Here is a 20,887-nt window from a genome sequence, read left to right as displayed (position 1 = left end):
ACAGTATTGTTGGTCTTGGTTTTCTTATAGTTCCTATATTTATGGACAGCAAAGCCTCTATTCTTCTTGAACTGCTGAGAGCTAAATAAAATGTACTGACTAACCCACAATGACTGCATGTATGTTACATACTGTCATGGTGAGGCATGAATAACAAGTGTTAATACTAATGACATGCATGCCTATATAGTCTTGGTATATCTACTTGGTAGAGTAAATGTTGAGTGCAAAGTAAGGTTACACTTTGCTATACTTTCAGTCAGGCAACTTCCTATCAATTAAACTATGGGGGAAAAATTCAGTTGGTTAGCGCCTGGCGAGGGCGCTAACGGGGTGCTGATACAGCAGCGTCGAGGCAAGGCGAATCTAGTGACTCAAGCCAAATCTGGCCCCCCCATAGTGCCGCCGCTATGAGTTAGCACCGGGGACTTCAGCACCAGGCAGATCATGATGTCAGTAAGCGTGCATCGCTCACTGGGCACCCGATCTGCAAAATTAATTGTTGCCCCCTGTCTTAGCACCTCTCCCTGAAAGCAACAGGGAGAGGAGGCATCAAGCAGGTGGATGCCGGCTCCAGGGGTGCTACTTAAAGGGATCATGAGTCGTGAGTTGCAGCTGTCAGGTTGGTGCTGTTTCACTGCTTCCTTGTCAGTTTGACATTGTGCAGTAGTTTAATTCAGTCCTTTAAAGGTTGTTTAGTATCATGAGTGTTGTGGCTACTAAAAATTAGTTACATTTATTCTCACAACATATCAAAGTGCTACACTTGCTTACATTAATGGGGGCTGTTCTGCAGCATCAATGAACCTCCCCTTTAAAAACTGGAAAGAGCCTGTAGCAATGATAACTTGCAATTAAACTGCACCTGATATTGCTTATCGCTTTGACTTCACGCTTAGCACTCCAATCCTTTCTTTGAGCAATGAGACTTAATTTTGCATGCAGCGTGAATCATTAGCGCCTGGCGCTAAATCTCAAACTTTTCTAAAGTTACCACCTGTTCCTGGACTATAATGAATTTTTCCCCCTAAAACTCTAACATAGCATCTATACTGGAGCACTACAGTCAATTTATAAGGGTACAAATTCTGCACACTTACTAAAATTAACTGCTGACAAAAGTGATACAAAAATGGTACACCGAAGAGCAGTAGTCAGATTATTGGCTTGAGGGCTTGTGAACAAAATTAATGTCCATGGGATTAAAGGGGCAGTAGCAGCATGGATACAAAATTGGCTAAGGGATAAAAAACAGAGTGACGTGGTGAATAGCTGTTTTTCGGACTGGAGGGAGGTATACAGTGGCATTCCCCAGGGTTCAGTACTAGGACCACTGCTGTTTTTTTGATATACATTAATGACTTGGACTTGGGGGTACAGGGCACTATTTCAAAATTTGCAGATGACACAAAACTTGGAACTGTAGTAAACAGTGAGGAAAATAGTAATAGAATTCAGGTGGACATAGACAGGCTGGTGGAATGGGCAGATACATGGCAGATGAAATTCAATGCAGAAAAGTGTGAGGTGATACATTTTGGTAGGCAGAATGAGGAGAAACAATACAAACTAAATGGTACAGTTTTAAAGGGGATGCAAGAAACACCTGGGGGTGTTTGTGCACAAATCTTTGAAATTGGCAGGACAATTTACAAAGCATTTAGCAAACCTGATAGTGTGGTGGATACAGATTCAGTAGTGGCTTTCAAAAGGGAATTGGATAAATACTTTAAGGAGAAAAAAATGCGGGAAAAAGTGGGTGAGTGGGACTAACTGGATTGCTCGTTGAAAGAGCCGGCACAGACTCGATGGGATGAATGGCCTCCTTCTGTGCTGTATTATTTTATGATTCTATCTACCGATGGCCCTCGGCAGTGTTGCATGCGAATGCGTGGAGGGGAGACAGCGAGGTCAGGAAATCGGACAAGTGGATCATAGGCCTAATTCTTCCTTCATTACTTGTCTGTGTAATTCCACAGCTTGAACATTGTTTTAACTGAGGCTTCTCACGCAAGATGAGAAAAAGCCCTGAATAATATCAATTGTGTTAAGTACCTAGCATCGCCATTTCACAAGTTGTTCACCAGGACTATGCATAATGCCTCCAGTGCTGATTTAAAACTGGTAATGCTGGGAAGGCACGTCTGTAATTGTGGAACTTGTGCTCTTAAATGTTTTTGCCAGTATTTGTTTTTTTGCTGTTGAAGTTTGGATTATTGGAGTTCTGGTCTTTGTGTTTGTTTTCTGCATTATTCCTTGCACGTATTGCTGGTATGGGTATTGCCCTAGTTTTTCCAGTTTTGAATTTTGGCCCCAGTACTTTCTATTTTTTTCTGTTCATTCTCCGGATATGGATGTCGCTGGCTGATCTTTACAGCAGGAATAAATACACTACCATTCATCTTATTTAGTGATTGCAATTCCTTTTACTACTTATATAGGTATAATGGATATAATTGTATTGATCTATTTTCATTGCCGTTATGTTTTATAGGATCCTCAACTTCTAGATATCAATTCTGACAGACTAAAAGTGAAAACCACACTGGAAGACATGCAGACTGTGATGGATGAACTACACAAAAGTGCATTTGAGTATAAATCTTACCAGAAGAATTTCAAGGTACAGTAATTGGCTTTAGCTGTATTTCAGTGATTTCACAGTAGATTTTCAGTAATTGACGGTGATGAGAAACTATAGTTATGAGGAGAGACTTGAGACACTCGGACTATTTCCACTGGAGCACAGAAGGCTGAGCAGATTTAATAGAGGTTTTTAAAATAATGAAATATTTTGATTCAGTGAATAGGAAAATACTATTTCATCTGGCTGGGGAGTCAGTAACGAGGAGTCATCAATTTGAAAGTATGACTAAAAGAGTGAAGATTCAGGTTATGAGAAATGTCTTTACATAGAGAATTGTTGGAGCAGGGAGTAGTTGAGAGGGAAACCTTTGCATCTTATAAGAGAAAATTGGATAAATATTTGAAGCCGAGGTTAATATGGCTATGGTGAGGGGGGGAGTGGAGGCGGAGGGAGCGGGGGTGGGTGCGGTGAGGGAGAGAGCGGGGCAGAGGAATTATTTTTGGATTGTTCTAGTAATTGAGCCAGCACAAACATGATGATCAACTAGCTTCCTCCTGTGCTGTAAATTTATATGGTTCTATAGGTCTTTTTAGTCTGATATCGGAGCAGTAGAGAGCATCTTATGTAGCGGCGAACTGTTGCCTCAAGGATAACTGAAATGAGCAAGTATGTATTGTGTTCAGAACTGAAAGCCAATTCTGTGTATCAAAGGGCAATTATGCCCCAATTCTAACCATAAAATTGCAATCAATATATGTTTTATTACACCTTTAAGTTAAAAAAAAAAAAATTCACTTAGTGCTCTTGTAGTAACTGCCTTGTTTTTGTTCAATTAGTAGGCAGTATTAACTTCTGTTAAATACTGGGATCAAGATTCTGGCCTTAATGGGTTAAATGCATATTTCTTGCTAAATTATGTCAGAGATATTAGCCTTCACTGAGTGTTTCCAGCAGAGGAACGTCAGAAAGCAAAAGCTTTCACTGAGTGATGCCAGTGGACAATAGTTTTCACTGAATGACATCTGTAGGCAATAGTTTTCACTGAATGACATCTGTAGGCAATAGTTTTCACTGAATGACATCTGTAGGCAATAGTTTTCACTAAATGACATCTGTAGGCAATAGTTTTCACTGAATGACATCTGTAGGCAATAGTTTTCACTGAATGACATCTGTAGGCAATAGTTTTCACTGAATGACATCTGTAGGCAATAGTTTTCACTGAATGACATCTGTAGGCAATAGTTTTCACTGAATGACATCTGTAGGCAATAGTTTTCACTGAACGATATCACTAGGTAGTAGTCTTCATTGAACAATTATTATTTGCGAACGCACAAGTGATACAATAAAGTTGGAAAGAAATTATGAATACAAACTATAAAGTAGGGAGATAAACCATATGTCAAAAGCGTCAAGGGGCTCAGGTAGGCATCATACATGCTTTAGCCATTCAGTAGTCTTGGGGTCAGCATTATGGAATCTGGAAAGTCCTCTTGGTAGACTAGCACGAAATGAGCAGCCATTCAGTAGATGTGTGGCACCCTCAACTGCACCGCAGCTATACAGAGAGCTGTTCCTGAATCCCCAGTTGTGGTTATTGCAGCACAGTTATACTTATAAGATTTGAGGGTTATGACCCATTCTACAGTCTTAACAGATTTAGATTCAAGACCTTGCAATGAAACGCTCTATGACAAAATGTTCCTTCATGAGCATTATTCAGCAGACTAAAAAGTGGTTCTAACCTGGTCTTAGCTGTCAGCTTCTCTCTTCCCCGTGGTGCACTCGATTAAGTTACTCACACTTTTGCTTTTGTTGCTTTAAAACGACAAAATGTACGTGACCACTGATTTCCCATTACTGGTTAACTCGATACATTATGTCAAGAAGAGGAAAGCAATTCCATATATGGTAAACTCATGCCAACGCTAGGAACTAAGCGCCAACTCCATCTTTCACAGCATTTAGCTGAGGTTGCTAGTACCTGTTCTTTTGATTTGTGGTTAGCTTGCCCTGGCCATAAGCAGAGCCATGAAGTTATTATTGTATTCATACCTAGACATTGTGGTTTTATCTGTTGGTTCATTACTGTTGTGCTTACAACAACAACAACTTGTAATTATATAGCGCCTTTAACGTAGTAAAACATCCCAAGGCGCTTCACAGGAGTGTTATAAGACAAAAAATTGACACCAAACCACCTAAGAAGAAATTTGGGCAGATGACCAAAAGCTTGGTCAAAGAGGTAGATATTAAGGAGTGTCTTAAAGAAGGAAAGAGAGGCGGAGAGGTTTAGGGAGGGAGTTCCAGAGCTTAGGGCCGAAGCAGCTGAAGGCACGGCCATCAATGGCTGAGCGATTATAATCAGGGATGCTCAAGAGGGCAGAATTTGAGGAGTGCAGATATCTCAGGGGTTGGGTGGAGGGGCGGGTGGCAGGTGGGTTGTGGGGCTGAAGGCGATTACAGAGATAGGGAGGGACAAGGCCATGGAGTGATTTGAAAATAAGGATGAGAATTTTGAAAACAAGGATGATAATTTTGAAATCGAGGCGTGATGGGCAAACGGGACTTGGTGCGACTTAGTACACGGGCAGCCGAGTTTTGGATGACCTCAAGTTTACGTAGGCTAGAATGTGGGAAGCCAGCCAGAAGTGCGTTGGAATAGTCAAGTCTAGAGGTAACAAAAGCATGCATGAGTGTTTCAGCAGCAGATGAGCTGAGGCAAGGACGGAGACGGGCGATGTTACAGAGGTCGAAATAGGCAGTCTTAGTTATGGCGCGGATATGTGGTTGGTACCTTATTTCAGGGTCAAATATGACATCAAGGTTGTGAACAGTCTGGTTCAGCCTCAGACAAATGTTAGGGAGAGGGCTGGAGTCAGTGGCTAGGGAATGGAGTTTGTGGCAGGGACCAAAGACAATGGGGGTAATTTTGCCAGCTCTGGGGAGGCGGGATTGCCGGGAAAATGGTGGAAACTGGGAGCGGGTACCGAACCCGCTCCCAACCCACCTCCATGCAATCTGCCCGGGAGGCGGGTCCCCGACTGGCACAGGGACCCGTCTCCTCGAGGCGGGAAGGGGATTACAACCAATTAATTGCCTGTCAACAGGCAGTTAAGAGGCTTATCCCCATTTTACCCCTGCAAGTGCGGGATTCCCGACGGCTGTGAACCTTGCCAGGGTCAACGAGGTGAGCAGTGGATCTGCGGGGGTGAGAGGGGTCGAAAAGTCCGCTGTAGAGGTGAGTGATGGGTGCAAGTGTGGAGAGGTAAGTATGAGAGGTGAGTGTAAAGTGTTAGAAAAAGTTCACTTACCTTTGTTTCTTCCTGCAGGCTTCAACCCTTGGGGATCCGGAGGTGCCTCATCTCAACGGCAGAGATGACAGAATGGCTGCTGCATTCTCCGATGCAGCAGCCATCTGATTTCTGCTAAGGAGAGAGGTTTGGTGAGTCTTCGGTACAAGGGCTCACCTTAGAACAGAGATTGTCAGTGTTTGACAGCTTCTCAAAGCTGTCAAATGCTGACAGATGAAACATCATACGCTGATGTCCTTTGTTACCGGCGTTCCCTTAATTGGCCGGCTAAGCCCGCAGGCTTAACAAGGTCAATCAAGGGAAAATAGCGTGGGTTGGCCGGACGACGTTGGGGGTGGGACTGAAACCCAACAACCAGCAGTCGCGCCCCCATTAAGAAAATCCAGCCCAATGGCTTCGGTCTTCCCAATATTTAATTGGAGAAAAATTTCTGCTCATCGAGTACTGGATGTCGGACAAGCAGTCTGACAATTTAGAGACCGTAGAGGGGTCGAAAGAAGTTGTGGTGAGGTAGAGCTGGGTGTCGTCAGCGTACATGTGGAAACTGACGCAGTGTTTTTGGATGATGTTGCCAAGGGGCAGCATGTAGATGAGAAATAGGAGGGGGCCATGGATATATCCTTGGGAGACCCCAGAAGTAATGATGCAGGAGCAGGAAGAGAAGCTTACTGTAGAATTTACAAGAATTTCTAACAGTTAACATTAGCCCTTAAAGTTTTGCTGTCCTTCAGTACACCTTGCGCCCCCACATCTAAAAGAGTTGAGCAGATATTGTGTGGCAGCTGGAAGGCAGTCAGTCTGTCATCAGGTTGTGTGATGATGAAGGAGTTTCTTACAGAAGGAGCAGCTTGTACCTATTACACGGTGTAACGAGGCAGTGTCTAACATGGAGAGTGTTGCTGTCACAGTCCAGATTGGTCTTCTGCTGATGAGTTGGTGGCGAGCTACCTCCCATTTATCTTTGATTGAAAAGTGGCAGTTGTAGCATCTGTGCATTTTCTCAAGGAGGTCTTTGCTGCAATATGACGGCGGATGTTAGGAGTCCATTTATTTGAGAGGACTAGTAGCCATTAAGTGTTTGTTGGTATCGTAATCCCTGATTGTTATCGTTGTCTAATTTATTTGTACATCACCTAGTTTTGTGTGGAAAGTGTTTGCAACAGTGTAAGAGAGAGCTAGCGCTATGATGCACAATGTTTGCATGTTAGCTCCCCAGGTTCAGCCTGCAAGCTTATTTAGGAAGTAATTTCTGATCTTCATCTTCTGAGCTACCTTGGTGAGGCGGTCCTTGTAGGTAAGTGTGCAATCTAGTTACTCCCAAGGTATACTGGCTAAGGGTCATGTGCCAGCTGTTCTCTATCCAAGAAGATGTTGAGTTCTTGTTGATTGATTAACATGGAAGCGTGGCAACCTGCCTTCTTTTGATACACTGTGCATAAGTCTCCACTTTTTACAATAGTCATACCTTGGCCATGTCTTGGTTCAAGTTGTCTGCAAGCTTTTTGAAGACTCTTGAAGCCAGGCAGATGTCATCTACATACTTGAATGGCCTGCAGATTGTTGGGTGCAGATGATTTGTAAATATGTTAAAATGAATTGGAACAGTAATAGATCCTGGGGGAATTGTTCTTCTGGATCCTTCATGTGCTCATCTTATTGCCTAGCATCATCTGGAATTGTGTGTGCCAAAACGTCATCTCCGTAGCCATAACAATCCAGTGTCATAACATCTTTGACACCTTGACCTGTAGGGCAGTATGCTGCTGTAAAGTCACAGAAATCACAGAAATCACAGAAACCCCACAGTGCAGATAGAGGCCATTTCGGCCCATCGAGCCTGCACCGACACATATACCACCCGATCCCCGTAACCCCTACACCAACACATATCCCACCCTATCCCCGTAACCCCACGTATTTAATCCCCCTAACGCTAAGGGTCAATTTATCATAGCCAATCATCCTAACCCGCACATCTTTGGACTGTGGGAGGAAACCGGAGCACCCGGAGGAAACCCACGCAAACACGGGGAGAATGTGCAAACTCCACACAGACAGTCACCTGAGGCCGGATTCGAACCCGGGTCCCTGGTGCTGTGAGGCAACAGTGCTAACCACTATGCCACCGTGCTGTCATGAAACACAGCCCGTCTTCTCCTTTTGGAGCAATGTCAGCTGTTAACAGCCTTCACTGAGCAATATCATCTGGCAGTAGCTTCCACTGAGCAACATTCGTGGACAGTAGCCATCACTGATCAGCATTGGTGGGTACTAACTTTCACTGAATGTCATTGGTGGGCTGTCACCTTCACTGAATGTCATTGGTGGGCTGTCACCTTCACTGAATGTCATTGGTGGGCTGTCACCTTCACTGAATGTCATTGGTGGCCAGGCACCTTCACTGAATGTCATTGGTGGCCAGGCACCTTCACTGAATGTCATTGGTGGCCAGGCACCTTCACTGAATGTCATTGGTGGCCAGGCACCTTCACTGAATGTCATTGGTGGCCAGGCACCTTCACTGAATGTCATTGGTGGCCAGGCACCTTCACTGAATGTCATTGGTGGGCTGTCACCTTCACTGAATGTCATTGGTGGCCAGGCACCTTCACTGAATGTCATTGGTGGCCAGGCACCTTCACTGAATGTCATTGGTGGGCTGTCACCTTCACTGAATGTCATTGGTGGGCTGTCACCTTCACTGAATGTCATTGGTGGCCAGGCACCTTCACTGAATGTCATTGGTGGGCTGGCACCTTCGCTGAATGTCATTGGTGGCCAGGCACCTTCGCTGAATGTCATTGGTGGCCAGGCACCTTCACTGAGTGACATTTATGGACATTAACTTCACTGATCAAAATTGGTTGATGGTAGCCTTCACTGAGCAATATGAACAGACAATAACTTCAATGAGGAACACTAATAGGCAATATAATAGAGGCTTTAGGCTACTTATGCCACAAGCATAGGTTGTGTCTGTACAAAACCAGGGAAAAAACTATTTTTAAAACAAATTAGGTTAAAAGATATAATGAGACAGATCCATATTGCAGATTTTTTTGTCTTATTGATAAATTAGATGCTAAGAAATATTGGGGTGGAAATTTGACTTGCTGCCCGGGTGTAAAACTGGTGTTACGGATCAGCTGCCTGTGATAGAAACTGTTTGATTTTCAATGGAAATTAAATTTGGGTGGTTTCTCTAGGGCGGCTGATCCGGGACACCAATTTTATGTCTGGGTGGCAACTTGAAAATTTACCCCATTGTTGGGAAAGATGCAAATAAAAATTGGTAGAGATGTAATACAGGATGCCCATTCACTATCACCAGGTTTACACTATAGCACAAAGTCATAATTACCCTCACTGTGTTGATGGCGCTTTAAAAAAAAATCAGAAATATACTTAATATTTGTATTTTTTGGTTAAGAAGACTCCAATATATGTTATCCAACACCATGAACTGAGTTATATCACAATAGTCCACAACTTTAATAAATAGAAATGTTTAATAGTTGTGTATTGAATTATGTGACAAATGTTCCACAGCAGAATGATTAGCACAGTACCACTGAAGCAGTCCGGTAATTACTGTTGTTTCATTATTACTGTTAGTTGCAGTGATTTTTTGAAACATCGAGGTATGAAGCAAAATGCAATACATCTGCAAATTTTGTTTACTTAGGACACACAATTTTGTGGCATCTTTTATGTGTGGCAACAGCTGTAATTTATATTTTTGTTTTATCTAACTGTCTAACATGTGACATACTCTTTTTGTACCTAGGTTGAGATATCTAAATTTGATTTGCTAGAGGAAGTGCACGCTGATCTGAAACTAAAACAGCTTCTTTGGAACTCGCTTAATGACTGGGATCTCTGTATGGATGAATGGTTGCAGGTACCTGTAGTTTAGTTATTCTAAGTTAATGCATCTTGTTTAATTATTGTTTGGCAGAAGGTACACAGGCAATCTGTTTAAAGTGAGGATTACTAAACTGCACCATCAGGAACAAGTAAGTTGTGTAGCTCCTGCTCACCAAATGTGTTTTATATTTAATAGCTTTTGTTGACTATTTTATTACATAAAAGATACCTTGCAGGTTTTTGGTGAAATGCACAATTACATGAATGGAAATCAACTGCATTCCTGATCATGTTACTGTTTAAATATGGAAACCCACTGAGGACATGTGTTGTTAGGTTTATATTATGGGGACAATTTTCTGAGGATGCACCACTGGTGGAAAGCATTGCCTACCAAATACATATATTAGAAAATCATGGGCACACTGCCATTGTCCATTGAAATGAATGAATGGAGAATTGCGGTCAATGTGCCCGCGATTTCTCATGAGGCAAGGCAGATAGTGCATGCTCAGAAAATTGGTCCCTATTTATGAATAATGTCACTTTCTTTTAGTTTAAACATTTTTTTAGATAAAGAACATTTTTTTAATGGAGGCTGTGCTTCTCTGATAACTCAGTTGACAAGTACCTGTCTGTGCTGTGTTAGCTGATTCCACCCAAGCAGCAGATGAGGCACTACAGTTGGCCTCAGTGCCCCCAGTGGGAGGGGGGAGGGAAAAAAAGGACAGGACTTCCACTGCTGGTTACTATTCAACATTCCTGCTGGAAAATGTCTCAATAAGAACAGGATTGTTTATGACTATGCTCCTGATGTTTGCATGACTTGTTGACACTATCTGGACTCCCTCGTGACGAGTAGTCCTTGGGTGGGTAAGGTAGTTGACATTTTTTTTGATTAATGCTTTTAATTGTTTTATGTTAATTTGAACGTAAGTGTTGCGTTTATGTAATTATTTTAAGTTTAGTTATTTTGGTGAAATTTGAATTGAAAAACTCAACAGCGAATTAGCTTGTTGTAGAATACATCTCAGCGAATTAGCTTGTTGTAGAATACATCTCGCGATGTCTGAAAACAGTTGAGTGAAAAAATATTATTGCACCGCTTATATGAGACAATTACAGTATTAATCTTATTTTAAACAGGGAGCATGAGTGTACAGCACTTCGGTTGTATTTGAAGTGGCTTCATCCTCACAAAATGTTGTCTGATGTCAAAATCTTGGTAGCAGGGATTCAAATTAAAAGTCTTGGGCAAAAATATGAATGCATTTTATCAGTGTTGTTTTACTGCTATCTGTCAGCAGTAGAAACATTTCTCTTGGTTTCAGTTCCTACCCAAAGTCCCATTTATTAATATATTTACACACACACATATATTTACAGTGCTAATGAGCAACAATTATATATTTTTTCAGAAAGCTTATTGGTTTTCCACAGTTGACACATAGTTAGCATGAAGCAGAATTGTGATCTGATCGGTTCGGGCCACCATGTGGTTAGCATGGATCCATCAATAATAATACAGGCTTGCTATAGTATTACATTAGATTAACTGATGAGGTTCTGGGGACTGAGTGAACCAAGAAATTAGTCCACGCATCTGAACAATGTTTGCAAATATAAGAAGTTATTGACTCACATTTATTCAATGGTCTGTGTGCCCAGCATTGAAACGTATAGTTTGATATCATAAATTTATGTTGATATGTTAGTCATTTAAAAAAAATGCAGTTTCAATAATTTGATTATATTTTGAAATACTTCAATATATGCTACCAAGGTATAGAAATATTTGTAGATACCTGCTGTGGTATCCTAATGGGGCTCAATTTTCAGTAGGAAGATTTTTCAGAGGTTTGAGCAGCACCAGAGCATAGTTTTAAATGCTATACATCCATCATTTCAACAGCATTAGCCTGTTTTTGTGGAAAGTTGAAAAGGACCTGATGAATTGTAATTTTCTAAATATCTAAACGGGAGACAAAAGCTGGATAATTTCGAAGTAGCAAATTGCCAAAGCATGCTGATGTTATCGATGTCTACTTTTATGTAAAGAGCCTAATTGTTGAAAAATTAACGTGGCTAATAGGTTGATCCAGAAAATAAAACAATGCTTAAATTCTGTTTTTCTATCCTTTTTTTCCCTCCACAGCTTAAATTTGAAACCATAGATGCAGAAGAATTGACTGGTGAAGTAGCAAAGTACAACAAATTTGTGAATCAACTAGAAAAAGGTCTCCCAACAAATACTGTGGTAGCTAAACTGAAAGATAATGTAGACCAGATGAGACAAAAGGTACTATGTTTTTCCCCAAGTTTGTGGAAAGTTAAGTAATGAAAATGTATTGTGTGTTTTAGCACACTGTGGTTCTTTCAGCATGAAGTGAAATCTTGGCCTCTATTTTTCTCTGCTATCCTGCCTGCTTTCAGGTAGCAGAAGAGGGTGCAAAATTGAGCAGTAAAGCTTACTACCCAAGCTCAATTTCCCTCCCTCACCCTTGCTGGAAAGGCTGCCAGCTGCCTCTTGCCTGCACACAGTATGTGAATGCCAGTGGGGGCAGGCCCACATACTGTCGCTGTTTCCACCATCCCCAGTGACCAGCAGGAAAAGGGTGGGGTAGTAGACCCTGGGCTAGTGGCAGTACTTCCCCAAAGTCCTTCAGTGGAGTAAGAAGGCCTAGTAGTAGCCTCTTTTTCCTCTATAACTGCCCAAAAGACATACTTATTTAGGCCGATGCCTAAAAATAAATATTAGTTTTCACTTCTGTGCTCTTCTACCCCCTTTAACTGGCTGGCCACCACTTTGGGTGCTGCAGTGGCGGTCCCACTGCAGCACTGCCTGGAGTCTCCTCTTCTGCAGCTGCGGGCTCCGTCTTGGTAATGGGGATCTGGCTGGAAGCTCACCCTGCATATGAAGTGACCCACGACTCAAGAAAATGGATTGCGGTTATGGCAAAGTCACAGTGGCAAGTGGAAGTCCTGCTGCAAAGAATAGAATCCAGCCCCTTTTGTTTGTTTCAAGTTTTGTGGTGGTTTTCAACATCCTGCATTCAAATTTGAGAACTTTTATTTTTAGAACCCTGCCCAAGCATTCAGTAATTTAAATGCTGCATCTCACCTCAGTTGGATAATTGCCCTGTTTGTTCAGCTGTTGGGTTCTTTTGGCTCTCTGGTTAGATTTTTTTTGGTGCAACGTGATTTGGGAGAAAGAAAACAGATTAGGGAGAAAGGCTTTGTGCAGTATGATTGGTGAGGCAACAATGCAGAAAATAATTAATTAGCAAGCAAAAAAAATGAGTTAAAAGAAAAGATACTTAACCAGTGAGAATGAAGAACATTGCTGAATGTGTACTGTGCCATAAATACTAATTGACATTCTTTGCCATTTGCCCTTGGACATTTTTTTAAAATGTGTGCCTCTGTAACTGTCTGTCTGTTTCTGCCCCACTCTGTAATTCTTCTGTCTCCCTCTGTTTTTCACTTTTTGCCTCTCTTTTTACTTCCTCTCTATTCTCTCGCACACGTTCATTGCCACCTCTATGTTCCTGTGTGTGTGTCTGACTGATTTTCTCACTTTTCCTCTTTTTGTTAAGTTTCTCCTCCCATTGCTTCTTCTCTCTTCGGTATGTTTCCCACCCTCTCTGCCTTTCACATATGTTCCTTTACTGATCTACTTGAAGTGTTTCTTTTTAAAAATCTTTTGCATGCTACGATGTGCCTTGGTGCATCTTTGTTGTGGGATGACTGGTCTCACTGTCACTGTCATTGTGTATCTGTAATTGTGACCCTGACTGGATGTGCCATTTGCCAGAGTATAGGAGAGAAGGAAGGTCGGGTCTGTGACTCGGAACGAGTTCAAAATCTGGGGTCAGGGCTGCAGCTATGAGGAGCAAGGAGACTGGCACTGGGAAGGAACAGGAAGGCTGGGGCTGGCACTGGTAACAGTCATCTGATTTCTTCACTTCCTTCTGCTGAACTAAAAAAATCTCCAATTATTTAATTTCACCTCACTCTTCTTCAGTTGGATACTTGGGTGCTAAGGAAGGCAGGCTGAGAGGCAAGGTTTGGGGGGTTGGAGCAGAGTTGGGGGCAACATGGGGAAAAGGACACTGAGTCCAAGGGAGCTATATCGGAACAAGAGTGGGCTCAGGTGGCTCCTGAGATTGAACAAAATGGCAGCTAACGGAATCTTGTTACAAGTTACCACGAACCAAGTGGAGATGAGATATAGTGATCACATAGTTGCCCAGGGTCTATTAGTAAATTAGTAAAAGTTGGCTGGAAGTGGGGAGACAGGGGCACAGTGTACACGACTACTTTGTAAAGTTAAATAGATATATTTTTAAGTCACAGCTTTATTCGTAATTGCTGGTAATAAAAACATACTTATTGGTTTATTTTTAAATTTGGGAGTCTGGACAATATCTCTATCGCCTTGAAGGCTGTGATATTTAGAGTTCCCAACTGAGGTCAAAATTTAAACAGTTAATAATTTGTTTTTGGATCAATAAGGATTTAAATTATGTGAACTATGGGGATAAATAAAAGTAGTGGTAATGCCTCTGCAGTTCAATGAATTTGCTAAATAAGGGAGTACACCATATTGTATAGGGGGGAGATAATTGATAAACTTGTCAAACATAGAGAGGATAAAACCCCCTCGCCCAGACGGATTGCATCCGCGCATACTGTACTAAAAGAGCTAGGGAAGAGATAGCAGAGGCACTATTATATACTAGCTGGGGTGAGCCCGGCGTTGCCGAGGCTTTTTCGAGGGCATGTTGTTGTTGGAAGAGAGAGAGAGAGCGACTGTGGGGGGTGGGGGGGGGCGGCAGAGAGATACTGGGGGGGGGGGAACAGAGAGAGACTGGGGGGGGGAACAGAGAGAGACTGGGGGGGGAACAGAGAGAGACTGGGGGGGGGAACAGAGAGAGACTGGGGGGGGAACAGAGAGAGACTGGGGGGGGAACAGAGAGAGACTGGGGGGGGGAACAGAGAGAGACTGGGGGGGGAACAGAGAGCGACTGGGGGGGGAACAGAGAAGCTCTCCCCCCCCCCCGCGATTTCCCGAGGCTCTCCTCCCCCCCCCGCGATTTCCCGAGGCTCTCCCCCCCCCCCCGCGATTTCCCGAGGCTCTCCCCGCCCCCCCCCCGCGATTTCCCGAGGCTCTCCCCTCTCCCCCCCTCACACTCCCCTCTCCCCCCCTCACACTCCCCTCTCCCCCCCCCCCCCAGGCACGACCGGACTCACCTCGGTAGCACCTGCTGGTGAACAAGGCGGGCCTTTGGACCCGGTTGGCAAACTCCCGTGTCCGATTGAGATCGGGGACAGCCGTTTAAAAAAAAAAAAAGCCAGAGCGGGCTTTCGCGGGCGGGCGGCGCATGCGCGGTCAGTGCCAGCGACGCGAGGCGGCCCGCGGGGAGTAGGCAGGGAAACCCCGCGGGCTGGTGGCCGTTAGCAAGCGGATCACTTCGGGTGGCTATCCCGCGCTCCGGCCCCGACACCGTCAAACCTGAGAGGGGGAAGTAGAGAGAGACAGAGAGGGAAGAGGAGAAGGAGAGAGAGGGAAGAGGAGAAGGAGAGAGAGGGAAGAGGAGAAGGAGAGAGAGAGAGGGAAGAGAGAGAGAGAGAGAAATTTTTGGAGCTTCAGGCCTGCCTGCAGCGGGCCTGGACAGCAGCCCCGAGTCCCCCCTGCGCGAGGGTGAGGAGGAGGGGGGGGTTGCTAAACACAATTTAAAACACAAATAAAATGTTATTTAATTCCCTAACACATCATTAAAATATTTACCGTAGTTCCCTAACACACAGAAAGTGTGGGGGAAAAAATCGTGAAAAATCAAGATGGCGGCCACTCACCTCGGTTCAGAAGGATAAGGCCCGCCCACACACGCACCGATTGGTCGACCGGTCAGGTCACCGAAGCGTAGGCTTGGTCAATCGTCGAGTCACTTGACACTCAACTGTAGGATGGCACGCGCCAGGAACCCGCCGTCCGATTGGTCGACCTCGACGTCACACGGTCGCTAATGAGATGCTAATGAGCGGAACGCTGAACGTTTTTTGGATACCGCGGGCGGGATTTTTGTCCGGCCGAAACGTAAATACGCCTATGACCGGTCCGGAATCGCAAGCTTTCTTTTGAGGCGACGCGCGCGTCGGTACGCTCTGTAACTTTCAAACGTATAGAGAACGGACAGACAGACATCGGGACAGACAGACAGAAGAGCCGCTTTATATATATAGACTAGCTGGGGAGCCCCGCGTTGCGAGGGCAATTTTGGGGCGCTTGGTCTCCCTGCCCCTGTGTGTCCCCCCTCTCCCTGTCATGTCCTCTCCCTGTCCTATCCCTCCCTCCCCTCCCCTCCTCTCCCTCCCCTCCCCTGTCTCCCTCCCCTCGCCCACCCCCACCCCTCCCCCGCTCCCCCACTCCCCTCTGTCCCTCTCTCCGGCCCCTCCCCCTGCCTAGCGCCTGAGGTCCGGAGCTGAGGTCCCCCGCGTATCGCGCGGCTGATGGACGGCCGCTGTGGGCGGGCGGGCGGCACATGCGCGGTCAGTGCGGTCGGCGCATGCGCGGTCAGTGCGGCCGGCGCATGCGCGGTCAGTGCGGCCGGCGCATGCGCGGTCAGTGCGGCCGGCGCGAGTCACCCGCGATTTCCCGAGGCTCTCCCCCCCCCCGCGATTTCCCGAGGCTCTCCCACCCCCCCCGCGATTTCCCGAGGCTCTCCCCCCCCCGCGATTTCCCGAGGTTCTCCCCCCCCCGCGATTTCCCGAGGCTCTCCCCCCCCCCCGCTATTAAAATGTTATTTAATTCCCTAACACATCATTAAAATATTTACCTTAGTTCCCTAACACACAGAAAGTGTGGGGGAAAAAATTGTGAAAAATCAAGATGGTGGCCACTCACCTCGGTTCAGAAGGATAAGGCCCGCCCACACACGCACCGATTGGTCGACCGGTCAGGTCACCGAAGCATAGGATTGGTCAATCGTCGAGTCACTCGACACTCAACTGTAGGAAGGAACCCGCCGTTCGATTGGTCGACCTCGACGTCACACGGTCGCTAATGAGATGCTAATGAGTGGAACGCTGAACGTTTTTTGGATACCGCGGGCGGGATTTCTGTCCGGCCGAAACGTAAATACGCCTATGACCGGTCCGGAATCGCAAGCTTTCTTTTGAGGCGACGGGCGCGTCGGTACGCTCTGTAACTTTCAAACGTATAGAACACGGACAGACAGACAGACATCAGGACAGACAGAAGAGCCGCTTTATATATATAGATTTATAAAAATTTGTTAGAAGAGGACCAGAGAACTGGTGAACTGCTAATGTTATTCCTATATTTAAAAAGGGAGATAGAACAAGTCCAGGGAATTATAGACTAGTTAGCTTAACATCGGTGCTAGGAAAGATAATGGAACCTTTTCTCAAAGATGTAATGGAAAACATCTAGAAACGGAAAATATAATAAAGAATAGTCAGTGTGGATTTCAAAAGGGAAGGTCATGCTTGACCAATCTTATTGAATTCAGTGAAGGAATAACGGAAAGAGCAGATAAGGATAATATAGTAGATGTAATATATTTGGATTTTCAAAAGGCCTTCGATAAGGTCGACACATAGTAGACTCATGACTAAGGGAGGAGGATGTGGAGTTAGGGGACAAGTAACAGAATGGATACCAAGCTGGTTACAAAAGAGAGAGTAAGGGGTTAAAGGTGGGAAGGTGGGATGTGGTGTTCCAGAGGGATCGATGCTGGGACAACTGTTGTTTAATATTTACATAAATGATTTGGACTCGGGAATTGGAAGTACAATTTCAAAATTTGCGGATGACACCAAATTGGGGGGTATAGTTAATACTGAGGAAGACGGCAACAAGACATTAATAAACTTGCATAATGGATGTGTAGGTGGCAAATGAATTTCTATATAGATAAGCGTAAGGTGGTGCATTTTGGTATGAGAAATAAGGAGGCCACATATTCCTTGGAAAGTAAGGGCGTGATTTTTGCCAGCCCTGGGGAGGCGGGTATGGAGGTGGGACAGCCGGGAACATGGCGGATTTTGGGGGTGTGGTGCCCAACCCGCCTCCAGCCCACCTCCATGCCATCTTCCCAGGAGGCGGGTAGCCATCCTCGTCCCGTCTCCTTGGAGGCGGGAAGGGATCAAAGCCTATTAACTGCCAGTTAACAGGCAGAAAATAGGATTATCCCCTTTTTGCCCTCACAAGTGCGGGCTTCCCGAAGGCTCCAAAACACGCCAGCTCAGCGAGGCGAGTACTGGGTCTGCGGGGATTGGGTGGATGCAAAAGTGTGGTGTGATGGTAAGTGATGGGTGCAAGAGTTTTGAGGTGAGTATCTGAGGTAAGTGCAAAGTGTTTTTAACAGTGTACTTACCTTTGTTTCTTCCTGCAGGCTTCAGTCGGTTTGTATGCGGAGACTCTCGGACCTCCGTGTTGCAGATGAGAGATGGCCGTTGCATTCTCATATGCAACAACCATTTCATTTCTGTAAAAGAAAGAAGGTTGATGAGGTCTTGTATGCAAGACTTCATCAAACCGCAGAGAATGTCACTGTTTGACAGCTTCGCTGGGTAGGCTTAACAAGGTCAATCAGGGGAAAATAGCGTGGGTTGGCCACAAATCGATGGAGGCGGTACATCGACCTGACAAGCATCAGCCCCGCCTCCAACGCGCCCCCATTAACAAAATCGCCCCCTACGAGTCTAAATGGGATAGCGGAGCAAAGAGATCTAGGGGTATACAATTAAAAGTAGCAGCACAGTTTAACAAGGCCATAAAAATGCAAAGAAAATATGGGTTCATTTCGAGAGGAATAGAATTAAAAAGTGGAGAAGGTATGTTAAACTTATATAGAACCTTGGTTATACCACATTTACTGTACTGTGCACAGTCCTGGTCTTCATATTACAAAAAGGACTTGGAGACACTGGAGAAGGTGCAAAAAAGATTTACAAGGATGATACCACAACTGAGAGGCTATAAATATTAGGAAAGAGTGAACAGGCTAGTGCTCCTTTCTTTAGAAAAGAGAAGGCTGAGAGGTAACCTAATAGGGGTCTTTAAAATTATGAAAGGGTTTGATAAGGTAGATGTAGAGAAAATATTTCCGCTTGTGGGGGATTCCAAAACTGGGGTCATAAATAATACATCCAATAAGGAATTCAGGAGAAACGTCTTTAGCCAGAGAGCGGTTAGAATGTGGAACTTGCTACCACATGGAGTAGTTGAGGCGAATAGCATTGATGCATAAAGGGAAGATAGATAAATTCATGAGGGAGAAAGGAATAAAAGGTTATTCTGATAGGGTGCAATGAAATTGAGTGAAAGGAGGCTCGTGTGGAGCATAAACAACAGCATAGACCAGTTGGGCCGAACGGCCTGTTTCTGTGTTGTAAATTCTGTGTAAAACATTCTTTCTAAAACATATTCAACATTTTAATTTACTGTCACGTTGCAGCTTCCTGTAATCACCAATCTCAGGAACCCCTGCCTGAAGCACAGGCACTGGGAAATAATGGAACACACTATTGGCGCTAAATTGATTGATTCTCATGAACCTGTAACTCTGGCTCGACTAATGGAACTTAATGTTTTTGAACATGCTGAGGAAATTCAGAATGTGTCAGGCCAGGCCTCTGGTGAAGCTGCTTTGGAGACAATTTTGAAAAAGGTGAGAGATTTGTCTGTTGAACTGCTTTACAATTAATAAATGGAGGGCACTGCATCACCGCAAGTAATCTAGCCAAGGTTTATTTCTCAGTTAACTCATGACACACCTTTATTGCCAGAAATGACTGGGTTTCCATCTAGATAGAGTTGCTTGTATTACATGGAGGTTACTGATTTTTTTTTTACAGTACAATTTTTTCAGTTAAGTTATCTCAGAACTAACAGGTATCAGTTCTGTAATGTGAGACCTCACAAGATATTATGTTGTTTTAGGATAATAAATTTTTCATATAATTCATTATCCTTTGTGTTTGCCACTGCTGAAACTGAAGGGACTAAATTGAATAGCCCCTGAAAACGGGCGTGGGGATAGCAATGCACGATTAACCCGCGTCCGTTGATTGCAATGCAGGAAGCACGCCAACTTTGTGCTGCCTGCTCATTATAACGATCTCTGCGTCCAGCCAACGCTAACCGCGCTGTTCATTGGCTGGACGCATCAACAGGGGCCCAAGATCATGAATGGCGAGCACCACTTAAAGCTAGCCAGCACGTCTTAAAGCTAGCCTGCACCACTTAAAGGAGAGGTGCATTGTGGCTGGAGCAGGTTCTGGGAGTCGCGGTTGAAGAGATTCTGACTTGGCAGTGGGAGCAGACAGCCGTGGAGGTCAATGCTAGGAGTCAAGCTCCGAGGACCTGGATGTAGTGGCGCAAGAAGTTTAATGACCTCACACGAGTAGTCAAGGTCAGTGAATGCATCTTCAAATGCCATATCCTACCAACTGCACTAATAGCCTCATCCTAGGGTTCTAAAAGAGGTGGGTGCAGAGATAGTGGATGCATTTGTTGTGATCTTCCAAAGTTCCCTAGATTCTGGAATGCTCTCAGTGGATCAGAAGGTAACAAATATAACCCCGCTATACAAGAAAGGAAGGTGAGAGAAAACAGGGAACTACAGGCCAGTTAGCCTGACATCAGTAGTAGGGAAAATGCTGGAATCCATTGTGAAGGAAGTGATAACAGGGCAGTTAGAAAATCATGATATGATTAGGCAGAGTCAACATGGTTTTATGAAAGGGAAATCGTATTTGACAAATCTAAGTTTTTTAGGATGTAGCTAGCAGGATAATGAGGAACCAGTGAGCGTAATATATTTGGATTTTCAAAAGGCATTTGATAAGGTGCCACACAAAAGGTTGTTGCAGAAGATAAGGGTTCATGGGGTAGGAGGGTAATATATTAGCATAGATAGAGGATTGGTTAAAGGACAGAAAACAGAATAGGAATAAACGGGTCATTTTCAGGTTGACAGGCTGTTACTAGTGAGGTGCCGGAAGGATCGGTGTGGGGGCATCAGCTATTTACAATCTATATTAATGGCTTTGCTGAAGGGATCGAGGCCGCGAAAATTTGGTTCTG

General features: G+C 44.5%; 1 protein-coding gene across 3 annotated transcripts in view; it reads left to right on the top strand.

Annotated features, from left to right (window-relative positions):
* Window positions 1-20,887, top strand: part of dnah6 (dynein, axonemal, heavy chain 6) — a 1,317,984-nt gene that overhangs the window by 621,733 nt on the left and 675,364 nt on the right. For all 3 annotated transcript variants that reach the window (XM_085993638.1, XM_085993630.1, XM_085993647.1), the window contains 4 exons: window positions 2,495-2,623; window positions 9,692-9,805; window positions 11,927-12,070; window positions 19,257-19,469. In XM_085993638.1, coding sequence (XP_085849764.1) covers window positions 2,495-2,623; window positions 9,692-9,805; window positions 11,927-12,070; window positions 19,257-19,469 — 600 coding nt within the window. The remainder of the gene's footprint in view (window positions 1-2,494; window positions 2,624-9,691; window positions 9,806-11,926; window positions 12,071-19,256; window positions 19,470-20,887) is intronic.

Source organism: Somniosus microcephalus, chromosome 1 (genome assembly GCF_052327205.1).
Source record: "Somniosus microcephalus isolate GS21.2 chromosome 1, FLI_Smic_1.0, whole genome shotgun sequence".
NCBI lineage: Eukaryota > Metazoa > Chordata > Chondrichthyes > Squaliformes > Somniosidae > Somniosus > Somniosus microcephalus.
The sequence above is the reverse complement of the archived record's forward strand: the minus strand, read 5'-3'. Positions and strand labels throughout refer to the sequence as shown.